At 38.2% G+C, this 23,085-nt stretch overlaps 1 protein-coding gene across 1 annotated transcript in view; it reads right to left on the bottom strand.

Moving 5' to 3' along the window:
- The window catches only part of LOC133982866 (mannosyl-oligosaccharide 1,2-alpha-mannosidase IA), a 189,093-nt gene that overhangs the window by 100,063 nt on the left and 65,945 nt on the right, over window positions 1-23,085 (bottom strand). Inside the window, 1 exon segment of the mRNA XM_062421719.1 lies at window positions 3,361-3,457. Within this exon segment, the coding sequence (XP_062277703.1) occupies window positions 3,361-3,457 (97 nt within the window).

Below are 23,085 nucleotides of genomic sequence, written 5' to 3'. Positions count from 1 at the left end.
TGCATGCATACAGAATAGATACAGAAGCTCTCACAGGGGCCAAGTAACATTCAAAGCCAGTAATTAAACCTTTTTACTGAGATTCTGTGAGCAATTGCTCCATCAGGTTATATTTGAATATTTATTGAGTCAAATTATTTCTTATGATGTGAAAGAACTGATAACATACATCCCTCTATGTAAAATGTGTGTGTGTGCCACTGTTTTTATCTTATAACACAAGCTCACTATACACTACCTACTGAGCCCACAGTGGGAGACAGTTCCAGTAAATGAGAAAGCTGGTGGAGGATGTCAAATATCTTGCAAATATTTTTTTCATGAGCCTTCAGATTCAAATGTAAATACACATCAGGGCTACAGTTAATATGGAGAGACCACATGGAGTTGGCAAGAAAGTTTCAGATGCCTGCGGAGACATCATTAAGCAAGTTGAGGAACACACATCTAACAAAGCCATCACCGCTTCCAACCTTCAGCATGGAAATAGTCTCCAATGTTAGAGACAATCCTTCCTATTGAAAGAATTTAAACAATTATTGTGAGGAATATAATTAAAGCATAATACAGCCTGATCATTACAGGTGAGCAGCAACAGCAAAAAAAGTTAAGAAAACAGTATACTGGAGCAAGAAAGTGTCAATAGCACTCCCTTGTCTATTCATTCAATCCAGATTCTGTTTTAAATCCACATTTGAGAATCGATTCAGAGTCATAATCAATTCAAATCGAGTTTCCCAAAGATTTACACCCCTACCTATCACGCACAATACATCCATCTATAGTTGCACTGGTGCTTTCAGCAGCTTAGCTATAAATCATGATCTACAGCAGAGGTATCAATAGCACAACCTCTGTTAACCACTTGCATCACATCTGAATCCAGCTTTAGTTGATCCAACTGTGGCTACAACACAAGCTGATAGTTTGTAAGAATGATTTTTGGATCCTATGTTCTGCCCACATCAGTTAATACAACATTAAGACAAACAAATCACTGTAATTTACTATCATTATCTCTATCAGTCCTCATGTTTCAACACTGACAACAATCCATTAGCTTTCAGTGTCCTCTGCTTTTATTCGTCTTAATGACACTTTACATCACAAGTGTTTTAAATAGAAAAGAAGAAGCCTTGATAACTTATCTTCAGACGCTACCTGTGGTTAAAACTAAAAGCTCAACAGAGCTCTATCCCTTCATTGTGCTATATCAAAAGGCCATTCAACAAATAAGCCCAATTAAACTCAGTCAATTCAATCAACTAAATGTATTACATTAAATAACAGTGACAGGGTGAAACCAATTTAAAAGTTGAACTGAGCACAGACTATATTGTAATTTGGACCTGGTCATTTAATTTGTTCTCAAATTGTTTTTTTACTTCTCGCCTTTTACTGACTGATACGGGCCGCATATGAATGTTAGTGAAAACCCTGGATAATTAAATACCAACGAAAATGTACCCATGATGATGAATGTTACAATGAAGGTAATTTGTTGATTCATTTGACTATTCTCATTGTTTAAAACAATTAAGTTAAAATGTGTATCTTGTTTTTTTTCTTTGCTTTCTGTCGTCATTCCTGAACTGAATGCTTAAAAGCCACTTTTACCATTCAACTCAATTTAATCAACGTCTTGGTTTAAAGCCTCACACACTTTTATATGCATGTTTTGTATCAATCTGAGCATAAACGATGGGAGAACACATATGAATCCCTTCCTTAACTTGCAAAATGTAATTTGTGTTCTTGCTTGTTGAGTGTGGAACCATCTTAAGACGGATGTTCTGATTTTCAAAAAGCTGCTCCAAACTTCAGGCAAAAGCTTTGCATGATGCTTTTGGTATATTTCATCAGAAAATAACCCTGAATTGGCTGCTTTAAAGATGTTACACCTATCATATGATTTAAGGATAATGATTCAAAGGGGCTCCTCTCTGACTCTGAACTCAGGACCCTCGGAGGAATAACAGCAGCAAAGTGAACACAAACTATATTTTCAAGAGAGGTTGCATCATCGCCTTAATAATCCTGAATCCCTACAGATGTGATGGAGGAAGACCTCAGGTATGGAAGACGTTACCCGACCAAGTCTTATTAAGCGCTGATCCACCTTTTATTAAGAGCTTTATTGTGGGATTTCCCTCTGGCTCAGCAGTGTGAACTGACTGATATGCTCCACTGCAGAGGACCTGAGGACCCCTCTGGATCTGCCTCCAATTAGAGACTGCTGGAAACTGTGACACCCCTGGCAGGTTGTGAGGTTTCCCATGCTGATTGAAAAGTAAGGTGACAAAAGCTCACTGAGCCGCAAACAGGTGCCACGTGTTATCTTTTGTCTGACGGCTCGAAATAGATGAATAGAACTTTTGAGGAAGGGGTTTATGTTGTATTATTTGTTTGGAATAGCGGAGTTAGTTTTAACTGAATTTTATTTTGTGAGTGTTTTTGCTTCCTGTTAACTGCCAGCTGTTGTTAATCAGTCACAGAAGAAAACAACAGTTTCACAAAAATGTAATGTGTTGATAAAAATATTCTTAAAAAAACAGTTTAAACTATAATTCAAGACTAAAACCTTGTGTAGGTAGGATTTATTGCAGTACTGTTGTAGTGCACAGTTAGTTTTAGCTACGCATACCTAGTAAACTGGCAACTGGGTGCAAAGATACACTGATTATATCATTAAATAAGAAACATAAATAAAGTATACATACGTACTAATGTTATTTATTAATATTAATTTGAAATATATATATATATGAATTTTGTGCTTTAAAAAAACATTATGTTATTATTTTTTTCTGAATCTGATGGAAACAATGAATTCTTTGTTTCTTTAATGTTAATTTGTTCTTCAGCCTCATTTTAGTTTCTGCTCATGTCTGAACGGCTGTAGTTGGCATCAATAAACAGAAACTATCAATCCCATGTCTCATTTCAATAAATGACTAATTTTTTATTTTTAGTATCATATTTTAGTCTTCTTAATCTCTGATCATCCAATTGAAATAACGCAAACTGTGAAATAATTGTCATCTTTTCTCACTTTAGCTTAATATCTTACGTAAGACACTTCATATATATGTTGACACGTCTTAAGAAGTGTATAATTTGTCGTAAAATTTGGTTGTATGGCCAGGATGCTAAATGGCGAAATATAAACCCAATTAAAAAAACAAACAATTCTTAACTTAACCCGGTGAAAATAACTCCCTTTTTAGTTTGTAACTGTATTAGAAAATGTTTTGTACGTGAAACATTTCCAGACAAAAGGTCAGCAGGTCTTGTGGAAAAAAGACAAAGCTCGATAACGTGTCTGGTCTATTGAGCCTTGAGCAAAACTCTGACACTCACCAAACATGTTGCCAATATGCCCGTTTTTCGTCAAAGGCCGCAGCTCATTCTTGCCCCAGGCGTAGCTCTTGTAGTTGTCCCAGGCAAACTTCATCATCTGCAAAATAAACAGAGGTCAGTGAACTGATAGCTAAAAGCAACCAAGCGCCAAACCCAGATGTAATTAAATTGGTATAGCTCAAGGCAATGGGAATCACAGGTTATTGATCAAGACAGGCATGCAATTATCAAACATAAACCACACCACTAAACAATAAGATTGACATTTTTTCCCTGCAGCTATTCCTCCTAAATTAAAGATTTGTGTGATGTCTGTAGATGTTTAATAGATAAGCAGACATATTAGAGGAGAAAGCATTTTTGAAATTGATGTTCTTCTCATCTGCCACTCAAAAAAAACAAGTCGTCCAGATGTGATTTGCGAGATAAAGTGAATCGTCTTTGAGGCACTAAAATGAAGAGAAAGACAGGGAAGTTGGGGATTAAGAAGAGTAAAGAAAGAGTAATACTTTCACATGAAAAACCGCCCAAAGTTGAGTGATGCATCTTTGCCTGCAGCGACATGCAGTTACGATTAGCTTAGCAGCATGTAAAGGGGTGTTAGTTTCTATTAATCAAATAATTCTATGAATATCCCAAACAGAAACCAGAAAAATACGGTTTCAAGCAGCGCTTAGCTTCATTTCCACATTTTAGTGGTTGTAAACGTCATGAAATGAATACATTTTTCCTGCAGCAGCGAGGCTTTCAAGAGACAACTTTGAGTCAGTCAGTCAGAAGAAGTTTTAATGACTCTCTTTCAAAGAAGCGTAGCTATTGGCTCCTCAATAAACTGTTTTGAACGTCCGAACATTATAGAAGGTAGAAGATTATATGCTAATTCATGAATCAATTTATGTACTGGAATGATTATACAAAGCTTCCCCATTTACTGTAACTCTCTCTCAGTGGAGGACAGAGCCCTGCTGCACAGTCTCGTAGATCATCACACATCTATATGTATATATTAGTTGAGCTAAAGTAGATTGTTAACCATGGTGGTCTTTTGTCCCTTTTGAGAATTTTTCCACCCCTGTAATCATCTTATTGTTATGCAAATGAAACTTGAATGATGACATACATACAATGCACTTGCTTCTTTATTTGCATCGACTTCCCTCATCATGTATAACAATGAAGCACATGCAGTGAAACTGTATCACAGGATCTGTCAGTGCTGTTGTTACGATGAGTTAAAGTTTTCTTCATGTCATCCTCAAGCAGATGCTACAATATTGTCGGATGAATTGATGACTTTGGAATCTTTATGTAAGCACCATGAATGAAGAGCTGAAACAGGCGATTAACAGATACTAATACTGAATATCAGTCAGCAAGTATTTTGATAATCAATTAGGTTGTATTTTGATTAAAAATGTCTATCATGACTGTATTGCAGCTTCTCCATTGTGGGGATTTGCAGTTTGTCCTTTGATAGTTAACTGAATATCTTTGGGTTTTGGACTATTTGTTGCATAAAACAGGCGACTTTATTACATTAGTGTGGTGCATTATTCACTATTTTCTGACATTTTATAGAGTAAATTACTAAAAGTGATGATGACATTAGTTTCAGACCTACATGGATGTGCCATAAAACTGTTGAAGATCTGCACTTGTTTTAGAGCAGGTTATAAAAACATAAGCCTGTATCAGATGATCTGACATTTCAGCCTCTAACAGAATAAAAATAAAACTGTAAATGTTCAATGTGAATCAAATATAGTGTATACTGTAAGGTATGCTGCCACTTGTACTGATATGTGGACATCAAGCCACATGCAGTGTTGAAATGAACTGAAAACTTTCAGCTCGTTTAGTTTTCACTCAAGTGCTTTCAACAATGAATGTTCATGAAATACAGCAAACGTGAGGAGCAGAAAGTGGGGCTCTTGTGTTACCCCTCCACGCAATCTGTTTCAAGATGACAGATAGACCAGGGTTTGATTTTTTTTTGCCAGTAACACAATGTCATCTCTGTTATCAATACTACATGAGACTCCTCACTCTCCAGAAGTGGACTCAGAGAGACACACACAACATGAATCTGATAACTACCAGGCCTCCAGCTCAAAATCCTCTCACCCTAAAAAGCTCATAAAGAAAAGCACCTCAAAAGGACACAGCGCTCCAGTTATTTCTCTCACTAAAACATTCACTGTTTTCATAAAAGACACAGTTCAAAAACGGTAAATGTTAAATGTCAGGAAAACACAACAAAAGGTCAGCAAGCTCCAGATTTGATTACAGGTGAATCATGAACCATTACATTATTTTGAAGCTACTGTGCTAGTTTAATTTGTGATTTGGCATTTGTATTGCACCACACATTAAAGCGCTATGTACTGAAAAACATTCACAGAACAGAAGAAACATCACACAGTTTTCATCAGGGACATCTTTTTGTTTTCTTCTGCTGTCCTTCTTTATCAAGATTGTGGCATCATATCTGACAAAGCAGCATTTCAAACAATGCTTTTTCCATCTATATAAAAAAAAAAATATCAACAATTTATTCAGTACAAATCTCACTGAATGTGGAAGGCTCTGAATATGATTAAAGGGAAAAGCTCCAATGGATCTTATGGTGGAACAATGTAGGCTACACAAAGAAAATCATTTTCTTCATAAAGTGTTGAAAGAACAGAAATAGCGAGTGCCGGTCTCACTGTGTCCTGACAGAAAACCGGCTAATGTCTCAAGGTTTTTTTGAAACATGCTCCATCTTTTATAACACCGGCCTCTCTCGGTCCTCTAGCAGCTTTGAACAAAAGTAATAGGAAAAAGTCTTTGCACAAAATGTGGGAACTTCTCTACCTTTTTTTAAGGGACATTACACACTGTGTGTCTTACAGTTTTTGCAAAAATGATCAAAAGCATGATGGACCATGTGAGGGATGCAGGACTGTAAAGCCATCATCAAATAAATGATGGTATGATGGTTTGCTCAAACTGGCTTCAAGCATAGAAAATGGTGCTGCAGCTAATGATTATTTTTGCTATTGATCAAATTCAAATCACATTATTCCCATTGTTTAATGTAAAAATGTAAAAAAAACAAACCTTAAAAAAAAAAAAATAATTGGCCATCACTATTTTCCAGAGATGACATCTTCAAATGTCTGTTTTTTGTGACAAATGATTTCAAAGAAAAGCAACAAATCATTTGATGCAGAAACCAACAAATGTTTTGCATTTCTGCTCAATTATTATTAAATTGTTATCAATTAATTTTCTGTCAATAAACAAATTACTGAAATAAACAACTAAATTAAATTAAACTACTTTTTTTCAGCAGTAACTGCAACTGATGAAAACTCTAAGAGTACACACTTTCCAGATAAACTGCTACCTCTGTGCATCAGCTGGTCAATAAATTATAGGATTGCTACAGTGATGAGAATAAAAAGGATAAACAATTGCTGGTTCCAGCTTCTTGAATGTGACAATTTGCTGCTTTTCTCTGTACTATATGATTGTAAATCAAGAATCTGTGGGAGTTTCACAGTTGGTCTGACAAATCAAGCAATTTGAAGACGTCACCTTGGGCTCTGACAAACTGAGATGAGTATTTCTCTCTATTTATTAAAGCTTAACTACAATAACAATAATCAACAGATTAATATGCCTTTGTCCAATAAGCTGTTGGAACAGATAATCATGAAAAAGACGTTCCCCTTTTTCTAACCACAGATAAAATATTTGTTTTTGTGTCAAAATGTAAGCACAATCAAACTCCCACAGCACAGAAACATTTGACTCAGATCGCTGCTGCGACTCACACTGAAGATATTTCATTTCACTGGAGGCAAACAGATATTCGACTTTACGTTTTCACATTCATGCTGCTGTGCGCTGTGGCGGGTCAAAGTGTGGGAGGGCCGGGGTCACACAGCCGTAGGATTGCTGGTGTAACAACACATCATCACAGCACACAACTAACACAGAGCTAATCAATAGCTCCAGTCACAACCAAGCATGCCACCCACAAACCTGCTTCTCCACCAGAAGAAAACGGATGAATGATTCATTTCCAGGGTACAAAACGCAGACACAGACATGATCTGAAAGGACACTGGATGTTCTACGGTTAAACTAATTGGCTGGTTGTTGGATCGAGAAGATCAATAACTGAACAAAGAGCCAGTGATTAAAATGAATGAGGATTGACCAGAGATACAACAGGCCAATACCAAGACTGTAGGTTTGAAGTGAACTGTTGATCACGATGGAGGAAGAAAGTCAGACAAATTGACACAAGCAGTTGTAGAAGTGATTATATATAAACTTTTTTAACTCAATAAAAGACGTTATTAAAATCCCTCATGGAGAAGTGACTGTTTTCATCATATCAAAAACAAACTATCAAACAAACTTAGAAAGTTAAGCTCTTTATGAACATAAGAAACAACTCTCCACATGAACAACCATCTACTCTCAAAACAGGTTCAAAGGAGACGTACTTTGGTCATCTGGGAATTATGTGCGTCTCCTGCTTAAGTTGTAACACTCCTAGAGCAAATGACACCTCGGGAGGATACACTTATGTCAGTGTTTGTCTTCTCCATCCTACTAACTTCATTGTGGACCTGCAGCCGGTCTGCGGGGACCTCTGCATCTTTCAGAGCAATCGTAAGGCTCACTGGACAGAAAACTACAGGTTTACTATATGACTCAATAAACCAAAGTACAGCAGAAAACGGTTAACTGATTATATGCTGTGCTTTCTACATCTGCCTCGGACATGCATCAATACTGTATCATCTGAACAATGACTACAGTATTATGAATCAGCTGTAAGATGAAACCTTAAAACCTTGGTTACATAACTTGAATCTGTTCTGTTTGACTGAATGTGTGGATCTGCCTTTTATTCACTCTGAGGACAATGTGTTGTCTTTGATGATTATTTAGATTTCAAAACTGAAGGCTACAATGACCTATTCTTTGTGTTTCTGAGTCTGTTGGATCCACTTCTGCACAAACAGAAGCCATCATAGCTGCATTATCACAGCCAATGACTAATGGCTGTTGTTTTGCTAAACCTACATTATTTCAAATGGCCAGCAGGGGGCGACTCCACTGGCTGCAAAAAGTATGTATGGACGTCTATGAGAAAATGACGCTACCTTTCACTTGATGAATTACCTCAGTTAACACTTTCCTAATGAGTTTATGGTCTCAATGGCTAGTTTCAAGTCTTCTTCAATACAACATGACATTCAATTTCTAAATCATGGTTCCATTTTGAGTAAAATGAAGCAGGGAATGCTGTAGGGCGTCGCCACCTAGTGATCCTAATCCTACCCTATTCATGAAGGTTAATTAAAATATTTTGGTCACTTAAAAAAAATCTTGTTCAGTGATTGGTTGTAAAAGACCCTCTAAGTAGTCAGCTGTTCAGTTTTCCAGTAAGTAAATTTTGTTTTTAGCCTGTTTTCACTAGCAAAAATGTACATTGGCATTAGCATTATAACAGTCAACAATAGACCGTAAGTGTACCATGCTAACAACACCAGCAGCTAGCTAGGAACAGCTCCACCCTCTCCTCCAAATATGGTCACTTCTGGCTCCAAAATTCCAAGATAGCAATGGTCAAAATTGTGAATTCGAGGTTTCAAAACATGAGTTTACAAACCAGTGGGTCACGGTAGCTATGTCCTTTTTTCCCTCACAGTCATGGTTCACACCAAATGCACAGTGAATGTTTGCCTCGCATTACTCGCACCACAGGATTATTTGTGTTTATTCCCCTCAAACAGCCAAAATACATACTAGCTAGAGAGCAGAGGCAGGCAGTGACTGTGTCTGGGTGTGTATGTATGTGTGTGTGTGTGTGTATTTGTATTCAGTTTGGCCTCTAACCGAAACTCTCCAAGAAATCCTGTTCTGTTATTTACCTCCAGTCTTCTTTTTCCCCTCTCCCCTCTGTACACCCATGAAGTACATTCAAGTACATTTCCCCTCCAGTCAGCAGTCAATGTGGATGAAGACAGACTTATTTTAACACCTGACAGCGGAGGTCGGCACCTCCACCGCTTACTTCTACAGACAGGTTGAGAAGTGAGAGTGAAGATAAATCCACTTTTTAATCCCAAAAGTTACAAAAAAACCAAAAAGAAACTCTAAGCTCTCCTACAGCCGGTAAACGGCTCTGGATCAGAGGAGAATCTAGTGTGACTCCAGATGATATTTTCTGTTATTTCTGTTATTTCTTCTCAGACCTCCTTGGCAAGCAGCGACTCCGTCCCTCCACACACAACCACGGTACCCACAAATTTTACGCCCAAGTTGAATAACAAATGGAAAAAAAGGACCATTGTTAGCTCAGCTACAATAACAGTGAGGCTCTAAAAGTGGAAGTTGGACTGTTGCCCACTTTTTTGCTGAAATCATACCTGTTTGGTAAATTTGGATACATGGCACAACCACTCCGGGACACTAGTGTGGACTGATCAGTTACTGCAAAAATAAGACAAGGTCCATAACAACTTCCATAAACAAGGTCCATGTTTAATCATTTCAAAGGAAGATGCAGAGGCAAATAACCATCTGGCACACAGCAAAGACGATCAGAACTAAAGTTTCTCTGAGACAATCGTGAAAAAAAAATAGACTAAACCAAAAGCACTGTTATAGTGTAAGTGAAGATTTGAAGGCATGTTGCCAGAAGGATAGCTGTAAATCTTGAGTTCAGATGAAGTGATCTGTAGAGCTATTGCTTTAATAAGTATAACTATGTTTTCTTTTCACCACTCTGTGGGTGAAAAGTTCAGAGGAATGAGCTACTGGCTGCTTTTCAACACATGCAGAATACATCTTTTACAAAAAAAAAAGAAGAAAATTCAGATGCGTGTGTAGCTGTGGTAGGTAGCCTTGAGAATTCACAATCACTGTGGTTAAAGTTAATTAGCAAACAGTGTGGGCTGGAGTGGGCTAAACCGCCATTGAAGATCTCTGCACTGGTTCATTGTAAACATGCAACTGGCAGCTGGGCTTGGACTCAGTGGCCCAGGAGAGGTATATACACTGAGATTAACTGGTGGGCTGAACAATTTGTAGCTTTTTCTGGACAACTAATTAGAGCAGATCTTCTGCTTAAGGCACAGTAACACTCCTTGTTCCCCTGACATCACCACCGTCTGTAGCTGAGAGTGTTTCTTCAAAGATGCCTGCTGCAGAAACTCAGAGCACGCTACTTTATATTTCTGGCATACTGTTTGAAAAATGTTTTACACCAAAAAAGATGCATATCAGGAAAGATATAGAGTATATCAGATTTATGTGAATCATACTGTGGTTTTATACATAATGCAATAACATAAAATGAAAAAAGGTCTCATTAAGTGCAGAAAACTAAACTGGAAATTCTTATAAAAAAACAGAGGTCATGGAGATCTTCAAGCTGGTAGCATTATAGTATCTGCATGTGGTAACAGAAAATAGCGGAATAATCATTAAGCTACCACATTTTCTACATTATGTAACCCTCCACCTTTATTTTACAAGAACTGAGCAGCAACTTGCTAATTAAACTGCATCTCAGGAGGTTCTTATGCCTGCACATGTTCTTTGGGAAATAGTCAGAGAAACAAATAAGCAAAACTGGAAAAAACATTATATTTTTGTAAGGACTGAAAGAAAGACACTAAAGTAGAAACAAAATTAAGGACAGCTTCAGGAAATACTGTAAATCCTTGTTTTTTTAGCCTAAAGAAAAAACCACAGAGGTCAGCTCAGTGACCAAACAACACAGCAACACACCTCTAGGGTTAGGAGTATGTTTCCCACTGGGAGCGTCCATGCTCAATGTGTACGCTCTTGTAGTACCGTCTGGCATGTTGGATGAGAGCATCCATCAAACAGCGTGCCCAGAAGCATCTGTATGTACGTAGGTTTCCTAAGTTGGCGATACTTCCACCTCAACAAAGCCCACCCATATATGGACAAAATGTCTCAGCAGTGAGGGAAACATAACATCATATTTGGCCAATCTTAGCTTTGGCAGTTTATTTTCTGTTCTACTAAATCAAAGAGCTATCCTGATTTAAGGAAGAGAAAACCTCAGTTAAAATATCTAATGTGTGCGTTTGAAAGCACCATAAAACACAATCAAAATGTGAGATGTGGTGGTTCCCTTTGTCAGCATAAATCCAGCTGTTTATAAACCACTTGCCTTAATCATACTCCACCCAAATCTGACATCAATCGCATCTAATCAAGTGACAGAGTTGAAATTGTCAATCTGCCATCTACATACCAGCCAGATTTTGGAGTATTTAAATGTTCTGTTAGTCAATTGGGGCTTCAGTTACTCTCTCAAACTGAGACACTGAAGTAAAAAAAACCTTTTACTACATTGCATTTGATGTTTGTTTACATTTGCATATTGTATATTTATTTGTAATCATGCCAATAAAGCTTATTTGAATTTGAAGGTGTTTCATTCTTCATCATACTTGCTATTCACATACTAGCTGAGTGCTTCCACATTTCATTTAGTAAAATCCCAAACTCACTGTAAAATGCTGTTTCTCTTCTCATAACACTGACAAAATTATGTAAACCATGCTGACCTCAGTACAGCTTAACTAAACAACATGGGTCATTTCATACCACAGCAACAAGAGTCTCATAAATATACTTAAGGCATGCCTCAGAGCGCTCCTGACACTTTCCCACCCTGCATGTTTTGTAATGCAGTTATATTTGGCATTAGGCGTCCCTTTAATTTGAGGAGGCCATGGGTGGATCATGGATAATAAATCACCCCAGCACCCTCGCCTGGCAGCACCAACACACCGCTGCGTTAACGAGGTGCTGTGTCATCACCTGAAACCGAAGGGACCTTTGGCAGAGAAAACACAGAATCAGCTTCCCCCTGAACTTCCCACCTTAACTCGCACATCTTCTCCTTCTCCTTCCAGTACTAGACCTGCTCTGGAGCGCAGCCATTTCCTGCCTATTAAACCTACATTAATAGTGAGTGGTGACAAATCCTTGCAGGTCTCCGAAGGCCAATGACTTGTTTTCCTGAGTCAGCACATCATTGTGGTCGATTACAGTCTCAAAACAACAGCACCAGTGACTAAAGTTGAATAAACAGGAATGAGCTGCACATCACTCATGCATGGAATGTATCACTCATGCATGGAATGTATGGGATCAATCCCATATGCATTGTATATATGCATCTCAAGATGCATAAATACACAATTTTATTGTTAATTAGTGAGTTGTACTGTAAGGAGAGCAAAAAAAAGTGTTGCAACAATCACAGTTAGCATCAACAAATGCAGCTTGTTTGATACTAAATCACTTTTAAATCAATTGGAGGACAAACACAATTACACATAAACTAACTGCACCGAAATCACAACAGATTTCTGATCAGAATACGTTTTCCCAGTCTGTAATTAACAATAATTGACTTAGCAAATCTGGGTACACTCAAAAACGCTTACACCCAGCTGCAACACACATAATTTGAGCAAATCACTGTTACAGCTGATGCTGACACCTGGATTGGAGCTATACGCTTCAGATTTATTTTACTATAAAAGCTGCTTTAGATCATACCCAGAAAATAAGCCTTTATGTTGTTTATCTGACTTGATGTTCTGATTTATTATTTTGGTGTCAACTATTGCTTTGGATGACACAATATTGTCTAATTACATGTGTAACCTTTCAGCTAATTAAACTTAAATCAATCTTAGTCCTCACAATGTAAACTCAACCTGGTGTTTGCACAATATGAGCATATATGTATTTTCCTGTATCTCTATCTCTGGCAGGTGTCCTCACCACTCTTTCCAAAACGGATCATTAGGAGAGATATGTGGCCTATGCCAAGTCTTCTCCTGAGCGTCTCCCACTGGTGGGTTGAGAGTTGCAAAGCGCCATGAAAGATTCATGCCAAGAGAGAGAAAATCGCCACAAGGAGCCTATTAAATAGTCTGGACTGAGGTCTTAAATTGTTGGAGAGGTAGACCTGAAGTATTAACATGCATAAATGGCCCCAGTAGAGCCCACTGATGATGAGTAATGAGGAGAAAGGGAGATGTGACAATAGAGTTATGAAAAGACCCAACTGTGGCTTAAAAATGTATTCAAGGAAGTAAAAATCTTATTAAAACATTTTAGGCAACAGTCTTTCAAATCTCTTTATTTTTAATGTGTTTACTGTTCATTGTCAGTCTATGCTGACAGTACTATGTGAAGCCTGAAATGACCTTGTGTCCCTCGGTGTCAGCTTTAGCAGTCAGAGAGGGTAACGGTATCACAATGAGCTTAAATATTTTTCCACCAGCAGGTGTAAAGATGGCCAGCTGGGAAACAAGCATGTTGGTGGAACAACCACATCTTACAGGTGTAGGAGAGACACTGAAAACATATAAAGCATTGTGTTTGCAGGATCATAAACAGGTTTCTGAAGGGATGTTTGGGTTGGAGTTGGGTTTACCAATGAACTGCAATCTTGGCAGTCGCTGTAGCTACACTTTGGCAAAACAGGGGAGTCAGGACAATGTAGTGTTGGTTGTGATAACGCCACACTCAACTCGCATAACCGCTTAGATCTGGGACCACAGTAATGCCACTGCAGCAAAGTCCAATAGCAATTTGTTGTAGCGATTTCCAGCATTTCCAAATCTCAGAAATTAACCTAATAAGTAAAATGTTTTATTACCAATAGTAACAACGGTACAAACCAAGCTATGGTAGCTGCTGCTCAATCAGACATTTGTTTTACAACAGACCGACAAAATTATTCAAGTAAGTAAAGGATGGCAAAAACACAATGAAATATAAAACTAAGACCCAGAATATGTGTAAATTTCACCCATTTTTTTCCAGCTACAAATGAAATTAATGTGACAATTTAACTGATACTGGATTAACACTTATTTTAAGCCAAGCTGCTCTTTCCTTCAAGCATTCAGTGCATTATTTTCCAAAGAGAAGTTGAGAACTCTTGAGGCTCGACTCAAACAGTCTTGTGAAAGAACTTTTACACACACCAAACTTCTCCAGAAAACCCACTAACCTGCTGCCCTCCCCTCTCACTCATCTCGCTAACAGTAGCTCTCTCCTCAAAGCAAGCTTGTAATGACATTGCAAGGATGACGCGTAAAATGAGGGGTAAGTAAAAGTAAATACGAGCCATTACACAAGCTCTTACAGTATTATTAGAGGGTTAGGTGGAAGACAGAGGAGCACAGGGAAAGGATGGCGAGAGGAGGATACAGAGTACAGAGGGGAAGTAATTTGTCTGCAAAGATTTGAGTGGGCTGCTCGGGACAGGATTCCACTCTGTGAACTACACTGTCTGGTGAGGATCCTGATGGTGAGTCTAACGTGCTTATCAGAAATTAATCCACAGTGTCCCCCAGTAGCAGCGTGGTACTGTAGAAAACTTCAAACAATGCCACAGGCCTTGCCGCACACATAGGGGTTTTACCAGAAGTTATTTTCAGAAGGAAAAACGTACAAGTGGATCAGGTCTTGCTCAAATGCACCAGGGAGAGAAAAAAAAGGAGCGCCATTAATAGATTTATCAAGGTACGCTCAGGAGAGCTGGATTTTTGAAAAAGAACTTCATTTCTGATTAAGTGAGACTTATTTTCTTAATGTCACTTGCCTGCTGTCATGTTCAGATTAATTTCACCTTCAGTCTGTATCCTGAAAACCCAACCAAACTTCACAGTGTATAAATGACAACTGTGTGTTTTTGCACATTGACTTTATATAAAGATGGACAATGCGTCTCCACTTCCTGCAACTATGCAAAAGTGAAGCCAAAACATTTCCTTTCTGGGAGCTGCCATATTACTTGTGTGACATAATTTGGAGCCAGGGTCCGTGCAGTAACTAATTAAAAATAAACTTAGCAGAAAAATGAGCATTTGGACAAGCATCAGCTTGATAAGGACAACCTAAAATGACAGAAACCATCTTTGGGGGGAAAAATTATTTTATGTGTACTTTTGCTTTTTAGTTTGGCCCATAAATGACATATTATACTGCAGCCAGCCACTAGGGGGCGATCAATATGTTTTGGCTTCACTTTTGGAGAGCTGACATGATGCCCATATTTATATCCAGTGAATGGTTTTGCTACAAATGCAGCATTGAGTGTGTTAGGCTGCTACTACTCCTACTACTCACTACAACTACTAAACATAACTGATATTAGTGAGTTACACAGTTTTGAGGCATGTCAGGTATTTATTTATGTTTTCGTGTGTGGAGCAGACATCATGACATTACATTAGGCCAGTAAACTCCTTGGACATTTGAGTAGTTTAACCGCTATGTTGCTGAGAGAGAGCACCAAAATCAGCCCAGAACACCTCACTGATTTGTTGGTATTAAAATGTAATTGTACAGAACGGAAAAATCCCTACTGAGCAGCAGCCTTACTTGTTCGACCATTTTTAGACTGCAAATCACACAGTAAGAAAAATTAATCATAGGAAATCTGGACCATCCTCTGTTTAAGAAATATGACATCCTCCCCTCTGGCAAAACATCTTTTTTTTAAGATTAGGTCCAGCAGATTCTAATTTTCATTAATTCCACCTGCAATAAATGTGCTTCATTCAAACATCCCACAAACTGCCTCCGGCTTCCCTGAGATCCTGACACTTCCTTTTATCATGACACTTGACTGCTTTTTCATATAAGTATGGTATTCACACTTTTTAATTTCCTATCAGCTTATTTCTTTATTGTTCTGTTATTGGTTTTTAAGCTTTCTTGCAGCAAACGTGTATGTATATGGAGCACATATTAATTAATTAATTAATTGCTACAGTGCACACTGCCTGACAGGAGTGGCACCAGATTGTTAAAAAGCAACACGTGTGATAGTGTGCCTTACTAACAAACAAAGAAACGTTCACACAACACATTCACTAATGGATTATCACATTGGCAGAGCCTCAGAACATGTTTGTAATTCTACTGAACCCATCCTATACAGGCTGGGAGCTTTGAAACACCTTCCTGATTCTTCAAAAACTGAGGAAAGCCTTTGAACTCAAATATGTCACGAGTATATCAGCCTCACCAATGCTTTCATCTTAAATTTATGACTTCTTGGGATTTAAAAAATAAAAATTGGGATACCAAATGTCATCATGTGTGGAATTACTTTTGCAGGTTTTCCCCTCATGTTGGCATTTCCACAGAAAATAGAAATTAAACCAATTCATTTATCACATTTCTGCTGATAAAGACTCAATTTGCATACAAAGTTTGTGTTGTTGCCAAATTTGATTACTATGATTAAGGCCTATGAGATAAAATTAATGAGAAATGAGATCGTGTATTGCTGCATTTCATTATTTTGCTAATAAAATCGTTTGCTGTGTGTTTTCTGCACAGAAACAACAAACCGCCAACAATGCCTTAATGTCCTCATACAAATCATAAATCATAAAAGAAGCACTTAATGGATAAAACGGCAGAGCTCTGCCTTCCATTAGCGTGCATGGAAACCAACAGACCTCCTAAATTCTAATTTAATAACCGAGCCTGCAGACGCCACATGTACAGATAAGCAAAATAACCTCTCGGAGGAACAGTTCTTTAATTTATTATCACTTTCAGACACCAGCAATTTAAAATGCGAGATGCATTTTTGCTGAGCTATGAGCACAGGTTGAGGAAAGTTATATATTCCTTTTCTTTTGCCTTTGAGGTAGCGGGGAGACATCATTCACCTTGAAAGAACTGTTTGACAGCCCCATTCTCTCACTTTAATGAAGTCCCAACTCAGAAAAGAGCCAATTCCAATGCTCACACAATAAAACCCTCCACTTCCTTATCCTCTGCCACATTCACACATAGAGCAATACAACTCCCCGCCTACACCCACATCCAGTAAATCCCCAAAATATCATCTTCAATTAAAAACAATGGGAGCCTAAGCTTTTGAGCGGATCGTGACTATATTAACACATCAATAGTTCTCTTTGGAGTTTTCAAGCACGCACAGTGATGTCTGGCCCACTGACACCCGACTATAGAAACAGATAATTATTCAGTGAATGTGTTATTACAGATTAAGGTCAAAATCACGTCTTGTATAGGTCTTAAACGAGGGAGGCATTGCCTAATCATTTGCCATATACAGAAGGGGTTTTCTAGTATCATAGCATTGATGATAATACCAGCATAAATCTTACCGTGATAGTAACTGGTATTACCATGTTTTAGCATATTTACATTATAATTGTATACATATATATGGCAACACACACAGCTGGAGGCAAAAGCTGCTGCTGGCTTCACTGTGGAGGAGTCATATAATAACCGCAATGACCACAAAAAGAGACGCTTAAGAATCTGTCTGATTTAGCCGAGCAGGTGACAATGAAGGATCGATAGCATTGTACATCTACTTCAAAGTAAAAAATGAGAGGAGCACATTACAATGCTGGGAGAAAAAAGAAAAATCCAGATTTTTTATAGGTAAAGAAATGGCTCAATCAGTCATATCTGGAGGAGGGGTGGGTGTTACACATAGGCTGAAGTTAGTTTGATAGCTATGAATAAATGTGCAGCTTTGTCTAAAACATGCTAAAACTTGTCTGATTCAAGGGGATATGATAAGCACATTTTCAGGTCTTATATAATCAGTCATATTCAGAAGGGGACGTGTGACACAGAGCTCACTGCACTAGCAGAAGAGCACCAAAAAAAAAAAAAACCCACCAGGCGGAAATTAATTTGAGTGTCACCAGGTGGACACAATGCATACTGCAGGCAGAATCAAGTTGAAGTTAGGTCATCGATATATATATATATATACACACACACATTCCCGAGGAATCCCCTCTGCTGCCCCCTGGACTTCAACAGACTTCCTCCACTCTGGAGGACACATGAATAACAATAGCAGGATTTCACTTATTTTTCTCGTTCATAATAAAAAATGTCAACTTCAGTACATATGAACACGAAATCCAAGCTGAAATCTGATACATAACTGTGAATGGACAATGTGAACAACAACCTGAGCGACAAAGAGTGAAACTAGATAGATCAAACAAGATACATTAACCATTTATATATTATCAGCTTTAATTGTTATATATTATAAACATTTGAAGGAAATGGATTCAGTCTGTCCAAAATTACCCCCATTCTAAAATAAGCAACCGAGAAAGCTAACCTGGCAGCAGAATAAAATGTGTGAGTGAAGAGGGAAATCAAACTGAAAGCAGAGCAGAGAAAGCAATTCAAAAGATGTTTTATGAGTCCCTTTCAAAAATAGAATGGATCTAATCACACTGCCTGAGCTTGCTTATATAAAAGTTTTAAATCCTGCGTGAGAAATTGATAGGTTCAGTTTAATCTTTGTATTTTCAATGACGACATTCAGTATAATACGCCTGGTGCCTGTTTTCAACACCAAAGCAGCACATACTGCCATGACTGCATATATTTTTAGCACAGCACAACAAATTGTGTCATTCATGTGATAAAAAAGCATTAATGCCCTTTTATAAAAGCCTACACAGGATTATTGATCACCTACGTCTGCAGTATCATTTTTTGAAACACAAACCTGGAGTAGGACAAAAAGGAGATTTACCACATCAGAGATTATTGTATTTGAAATAAATGTAAAAATAATGTGATCTGCTCCACAGAAATGTCCAGCTCACTCAGACAATCCATCTGAAGCACTCCAAAGCTGCAAGCTAAAGGCCATGTTATTGGTGTGACAGAAACACTTATGTGCTAAGCTATCGATCCACTCCAAATGAATTAGCAATCATATGTGAGCCGGGCTCTGCTGTTCTATCACGCTACACAATATCAAGTCCACATGACTGCAAGTGGGGTGAGCTTACTGAATAATCAGAGGCAAAAGCGGTTTAGCTGGTGAACAATTCAATCAGGAGTTTGAAATATCAACACGGGAACAAAGCAGCTAAAGGTGATCCTGTAGTCGATTATGAACATGGCGCTGGATCCTCAGGATTAGTCCGTCTCCTCACTGTTTAACCCACATCCTCAGGAACACCAATCATATCACCTCGTGGCCCCTCAGATAACAGCTATTACACAACCGCAGATGGACTCTGGGGACTGGAATGGTGCTGAGAGATGAGGTGACAAAGGTTGTTTGGAACAAGTTTTTAATAAGTGCCATCTGATTCCTGAGTGCAGCGACAGACTCTGGTCATCTCGATCTAGTTTTTGTTTGTACATGGAAGGCAGGTAAACAGGTGTAGTATTTTCAGGGGCATCATGGGCAAAGGCTCAGAGGAAGGAAAAAGTTGCCTAGGTCCAGACCTTTGAATCATCTCACTCCACTAAGTCAAGTTGACGGATTCATGAAGACGGAAATCTTCAGGCTCATGATTCTGTCTGGTATCAGGCAGTGTACAAAGAAAAATAAATAAATTCCATAAAGGCCAGTTATGAAATGTTTGAGCAGTGATTACATGCTGGTTTTTAAAGAGACACGTTACCATAGAGATCCCAATCCATCATTGGGATAGTTAAGCCAAGAAAGACATTGGAGAGCGAAGCTTTTTCTTGACTTGTGACTCAAAAACATTTGAGTGAAAGAACTGACATTTTTCAACACAGGATGTGTCTTGAGTGTAAAAAAGTCATGGCACAGACAGAGAGCATATAGTAAACTGCTGTCATGAGCATGTCAAGATGGAACCTTATTACCTATTGGTGTTAAAGCAAGTGTAAACCTTTTAAAAAGGTTCAATTTTCAATAAAGTGAGGCTAAATTAAACTCTAGAGGAGCTCTTGATTGAGGGATATTTCCTCACTTAGACCCCATGATAAGACTACAAAAGATAAGATGACAAAAACATGAAGACAAACATCACAGACCATGCACAAACTTTCAAGTATAAACAACATTAGAGGTATGACACATTAGGAAACGGTAAAGGGTATTAATTACAGAAAACAGAGACATTAAGTCGGTTCATAACCACTTTACGACCATATATGACTTTTCTTCCTACTTTTTGTGGTGCTTTAACAATTAACTGGAAACATGGGCAAACCTTTAATGAATAAAACAGCCAAATGGTAAAAAAAAATGTACTAAAACTAGTGTCTATTGATTTTTTTGGCCACGTGAGGGCAGCGAATCATGACGTTAACCCAACATTGATATTTTTTCCTTATACGGTTGATATGTTTAAAGTGTTATTCACACATCCAGCAGACACAAGACGCAACATTAGCATTTATTTGGAGCAAAGTTTCTGGCAATCTGGCAAATTTAGGTAAAGTATTTTCTTTTCAACTGTGTTTTATCCTTAAACAACTTTAGCTGCTAAATGCTCCCCAGTGTTCATCAGCTAGTTGAAACAGAATCAAAATATTAAAGTTAAGAGCCGTAAACCTAAAATAATGAACTGAAAGACGCTAAAATGCTCTGTGTGGGTCTGTCACTATAGCTTTATATTACATGAAGTGATTTGATCCATTTTTAGTATCTAGTAGACTAGTGCAGCTTTAAGCGATTTTGGGGTTTAGTCCTTAAAATAGCAACTTTAGTCTCATTTTTAACAATGGATAAAAGGATGTTGCTTTTAACCTTTTAACCCTACATTTTGTATTTCAATTCAGCAAATATATTCATTAAATCAAATATTTTAGTTTCATTTTTAACAGACCAAGAGCTCATGAAACCATCAAAAATGTGCTTAACTAAAAGCTTGGAAAGATCCTCCTGTGTTACTTAAACCCACTCATTCCCTCGGGGGGTTGCAGTTGTTGGAGTTGTCTCACTGTGACATCGCTGTTGTTTCAGCAGTTCAACAGCAAAGAAACACTCCATCAATAAAAAAAAACACTTGAAGCACGTAAGTAACTTCTGGTGCAGTATTATGGCAGAAAAGATGCATAAATATTGAATATAAAAAGTTTTTTGTTAAAACAGCTGCATTCCCAGGAGAGCAACCCAGGCATGAAAAGATGTACGTAGGCACGGCAGAGTAAAGACCTTGGATTAAAACTTATCAGACAAGGAAAATGTTCCAGGAAACAGCTTCAGTATACTTAATGTGATTTAAATTATTATAGACATCTTCATACAAGAATCACAACTAAAATCAGTCTCTTGCTTGTCAACCCACCCCCCCACCCCCCCCCCCCAACCCCGAGTTCTTCAGCCGCCACAGTGCAGGAACATGATGTTCTGTGCTCAAACGCTTCTGTGTCTCAGAAAAGCTTTCTGTGCCCGAGTTTCAATCCATTTTACCCCTAAAATGTGTCCTGGGAGCTGGAGAAAATGAGTTAGAGTCTGTGCAATGCCTTGCTTTTCTGAGCATGGCCATTACAGAAGATCCGCAGAGACGGAGCGAGAAACTCAAACGAACCGAGAAGTCCGTCTTGCCTGTTTGGGACGAAATTATTGTTTCGTCCCTTGATCCTTTCTATTGTTATTGCTTTCTGTTACTTTGCTTGTTTTCTCCCTCGATTGGTCCATGCTGGCCTTTGCTTAGATTATCTTTTATTCTTTTTAATGTCTGTACTTTTTGTCCATCTCCTTTCCCATTTTCTGCAATCCTCCCCATAGTCTCCTCCTATGTCATATTCACTCTGCTGTTTCTATTTTGATTCATCTGATGAGCTATTGAAGTGATAGAAAATGGAGAATTCATTTTCATTTGGTAGGTAATATTTGTCTATATTAAGACGCCAGCAAAAGCTTGTTACTTACCATCTGTAGTCTGCATGAATCACTTTCCACAGATGGACTACGGTATGATTTATGAAGACAAAAGTTCAATTTGGACCTAAAACCATGTATGGCCATTCAGTGGTTAGTAGAGAGTAGAGAGTACAACAAGCTCAATGACACACTTTTCAGCTACAATTAGCTTCTTTAGTCACTAGATATTGTTGATTCTCATATTTGTGCATGCAGACCTACACTATCCATTGTGCTGGGATATGAATGCTCTTTTCCTCCTGTGTCTGTGTCTCTGCAAAATGCTGATAAGTCCCAGAAAGACTCATATTATACCCCTCTTTCTCTCTCCCCCTTTTGTGATCATACCCCGGGGCTTTTACTTATTACTGTAGTGTGTGTGTGTTTCTTTGTGTTTGTATGTGAGCATGCCTGTTGTGTGTGTGTGTCTAGAGAGAGAGAGGGAAAGAGAGAGAGAAAACAAAGAGAGGGATAGAAAGTACATGTCTGATTGCAGCAATGTGAGGAAAAAAGCACTAAAGCAAATGGAGGAGAGGAGGAGGGAACGTTTGTTATTAATCTGCACGGCGGTGGTTTGAGGCAGGTGTCTGTGTCTCTACTCGCATTATTTACTCGGCAGGCTGAGTGAGGCGATGAAAGCTGCAGGTAGCCGACTCTAAAGCAACACAGTTTTATCAGAGATTGTAAATAGGAGGCTGATAAATATGTACTCTGTCGTGTCCCTTGTCTCATGCTGTGAATGTATGCGATGGAAATGATAAACTGCAATGTGCACTAGCTGCTGCCTTATATTAGCAGTGGAGGAAAATATATAAACATTCAGAAATGCTTGAAAGTCGGGTCCTATAATGGGTTTGAAAATGATGAAGGCAGAATGGTGCACACATGTGCACATTCAGTTTAATTTCTCAGCTGATTTCACTCACATTCCTCTCCTATGATTTAACTTCCTGCAGCAGTCCGGCGCCGTGTTGATC

The sequence above is a fragment of the Scomber scombrus genome, chromosome 7 (genome assembly GCF_963691925.1).
Source record: "Scomber scombrus chromosome 7, fScoSco1.1, whole genome shotgun sequence".
In the NCBI taxonomy this organism is placed as follows: Eukaryota; Metazoa; Chordata; class Actinopteri; order Scombriformes; family Scombridae; genus Scomber; species Scomber scombrus.
This window is presented reverse-complemented; position numbering and strand designations above follow the sequence as displayed.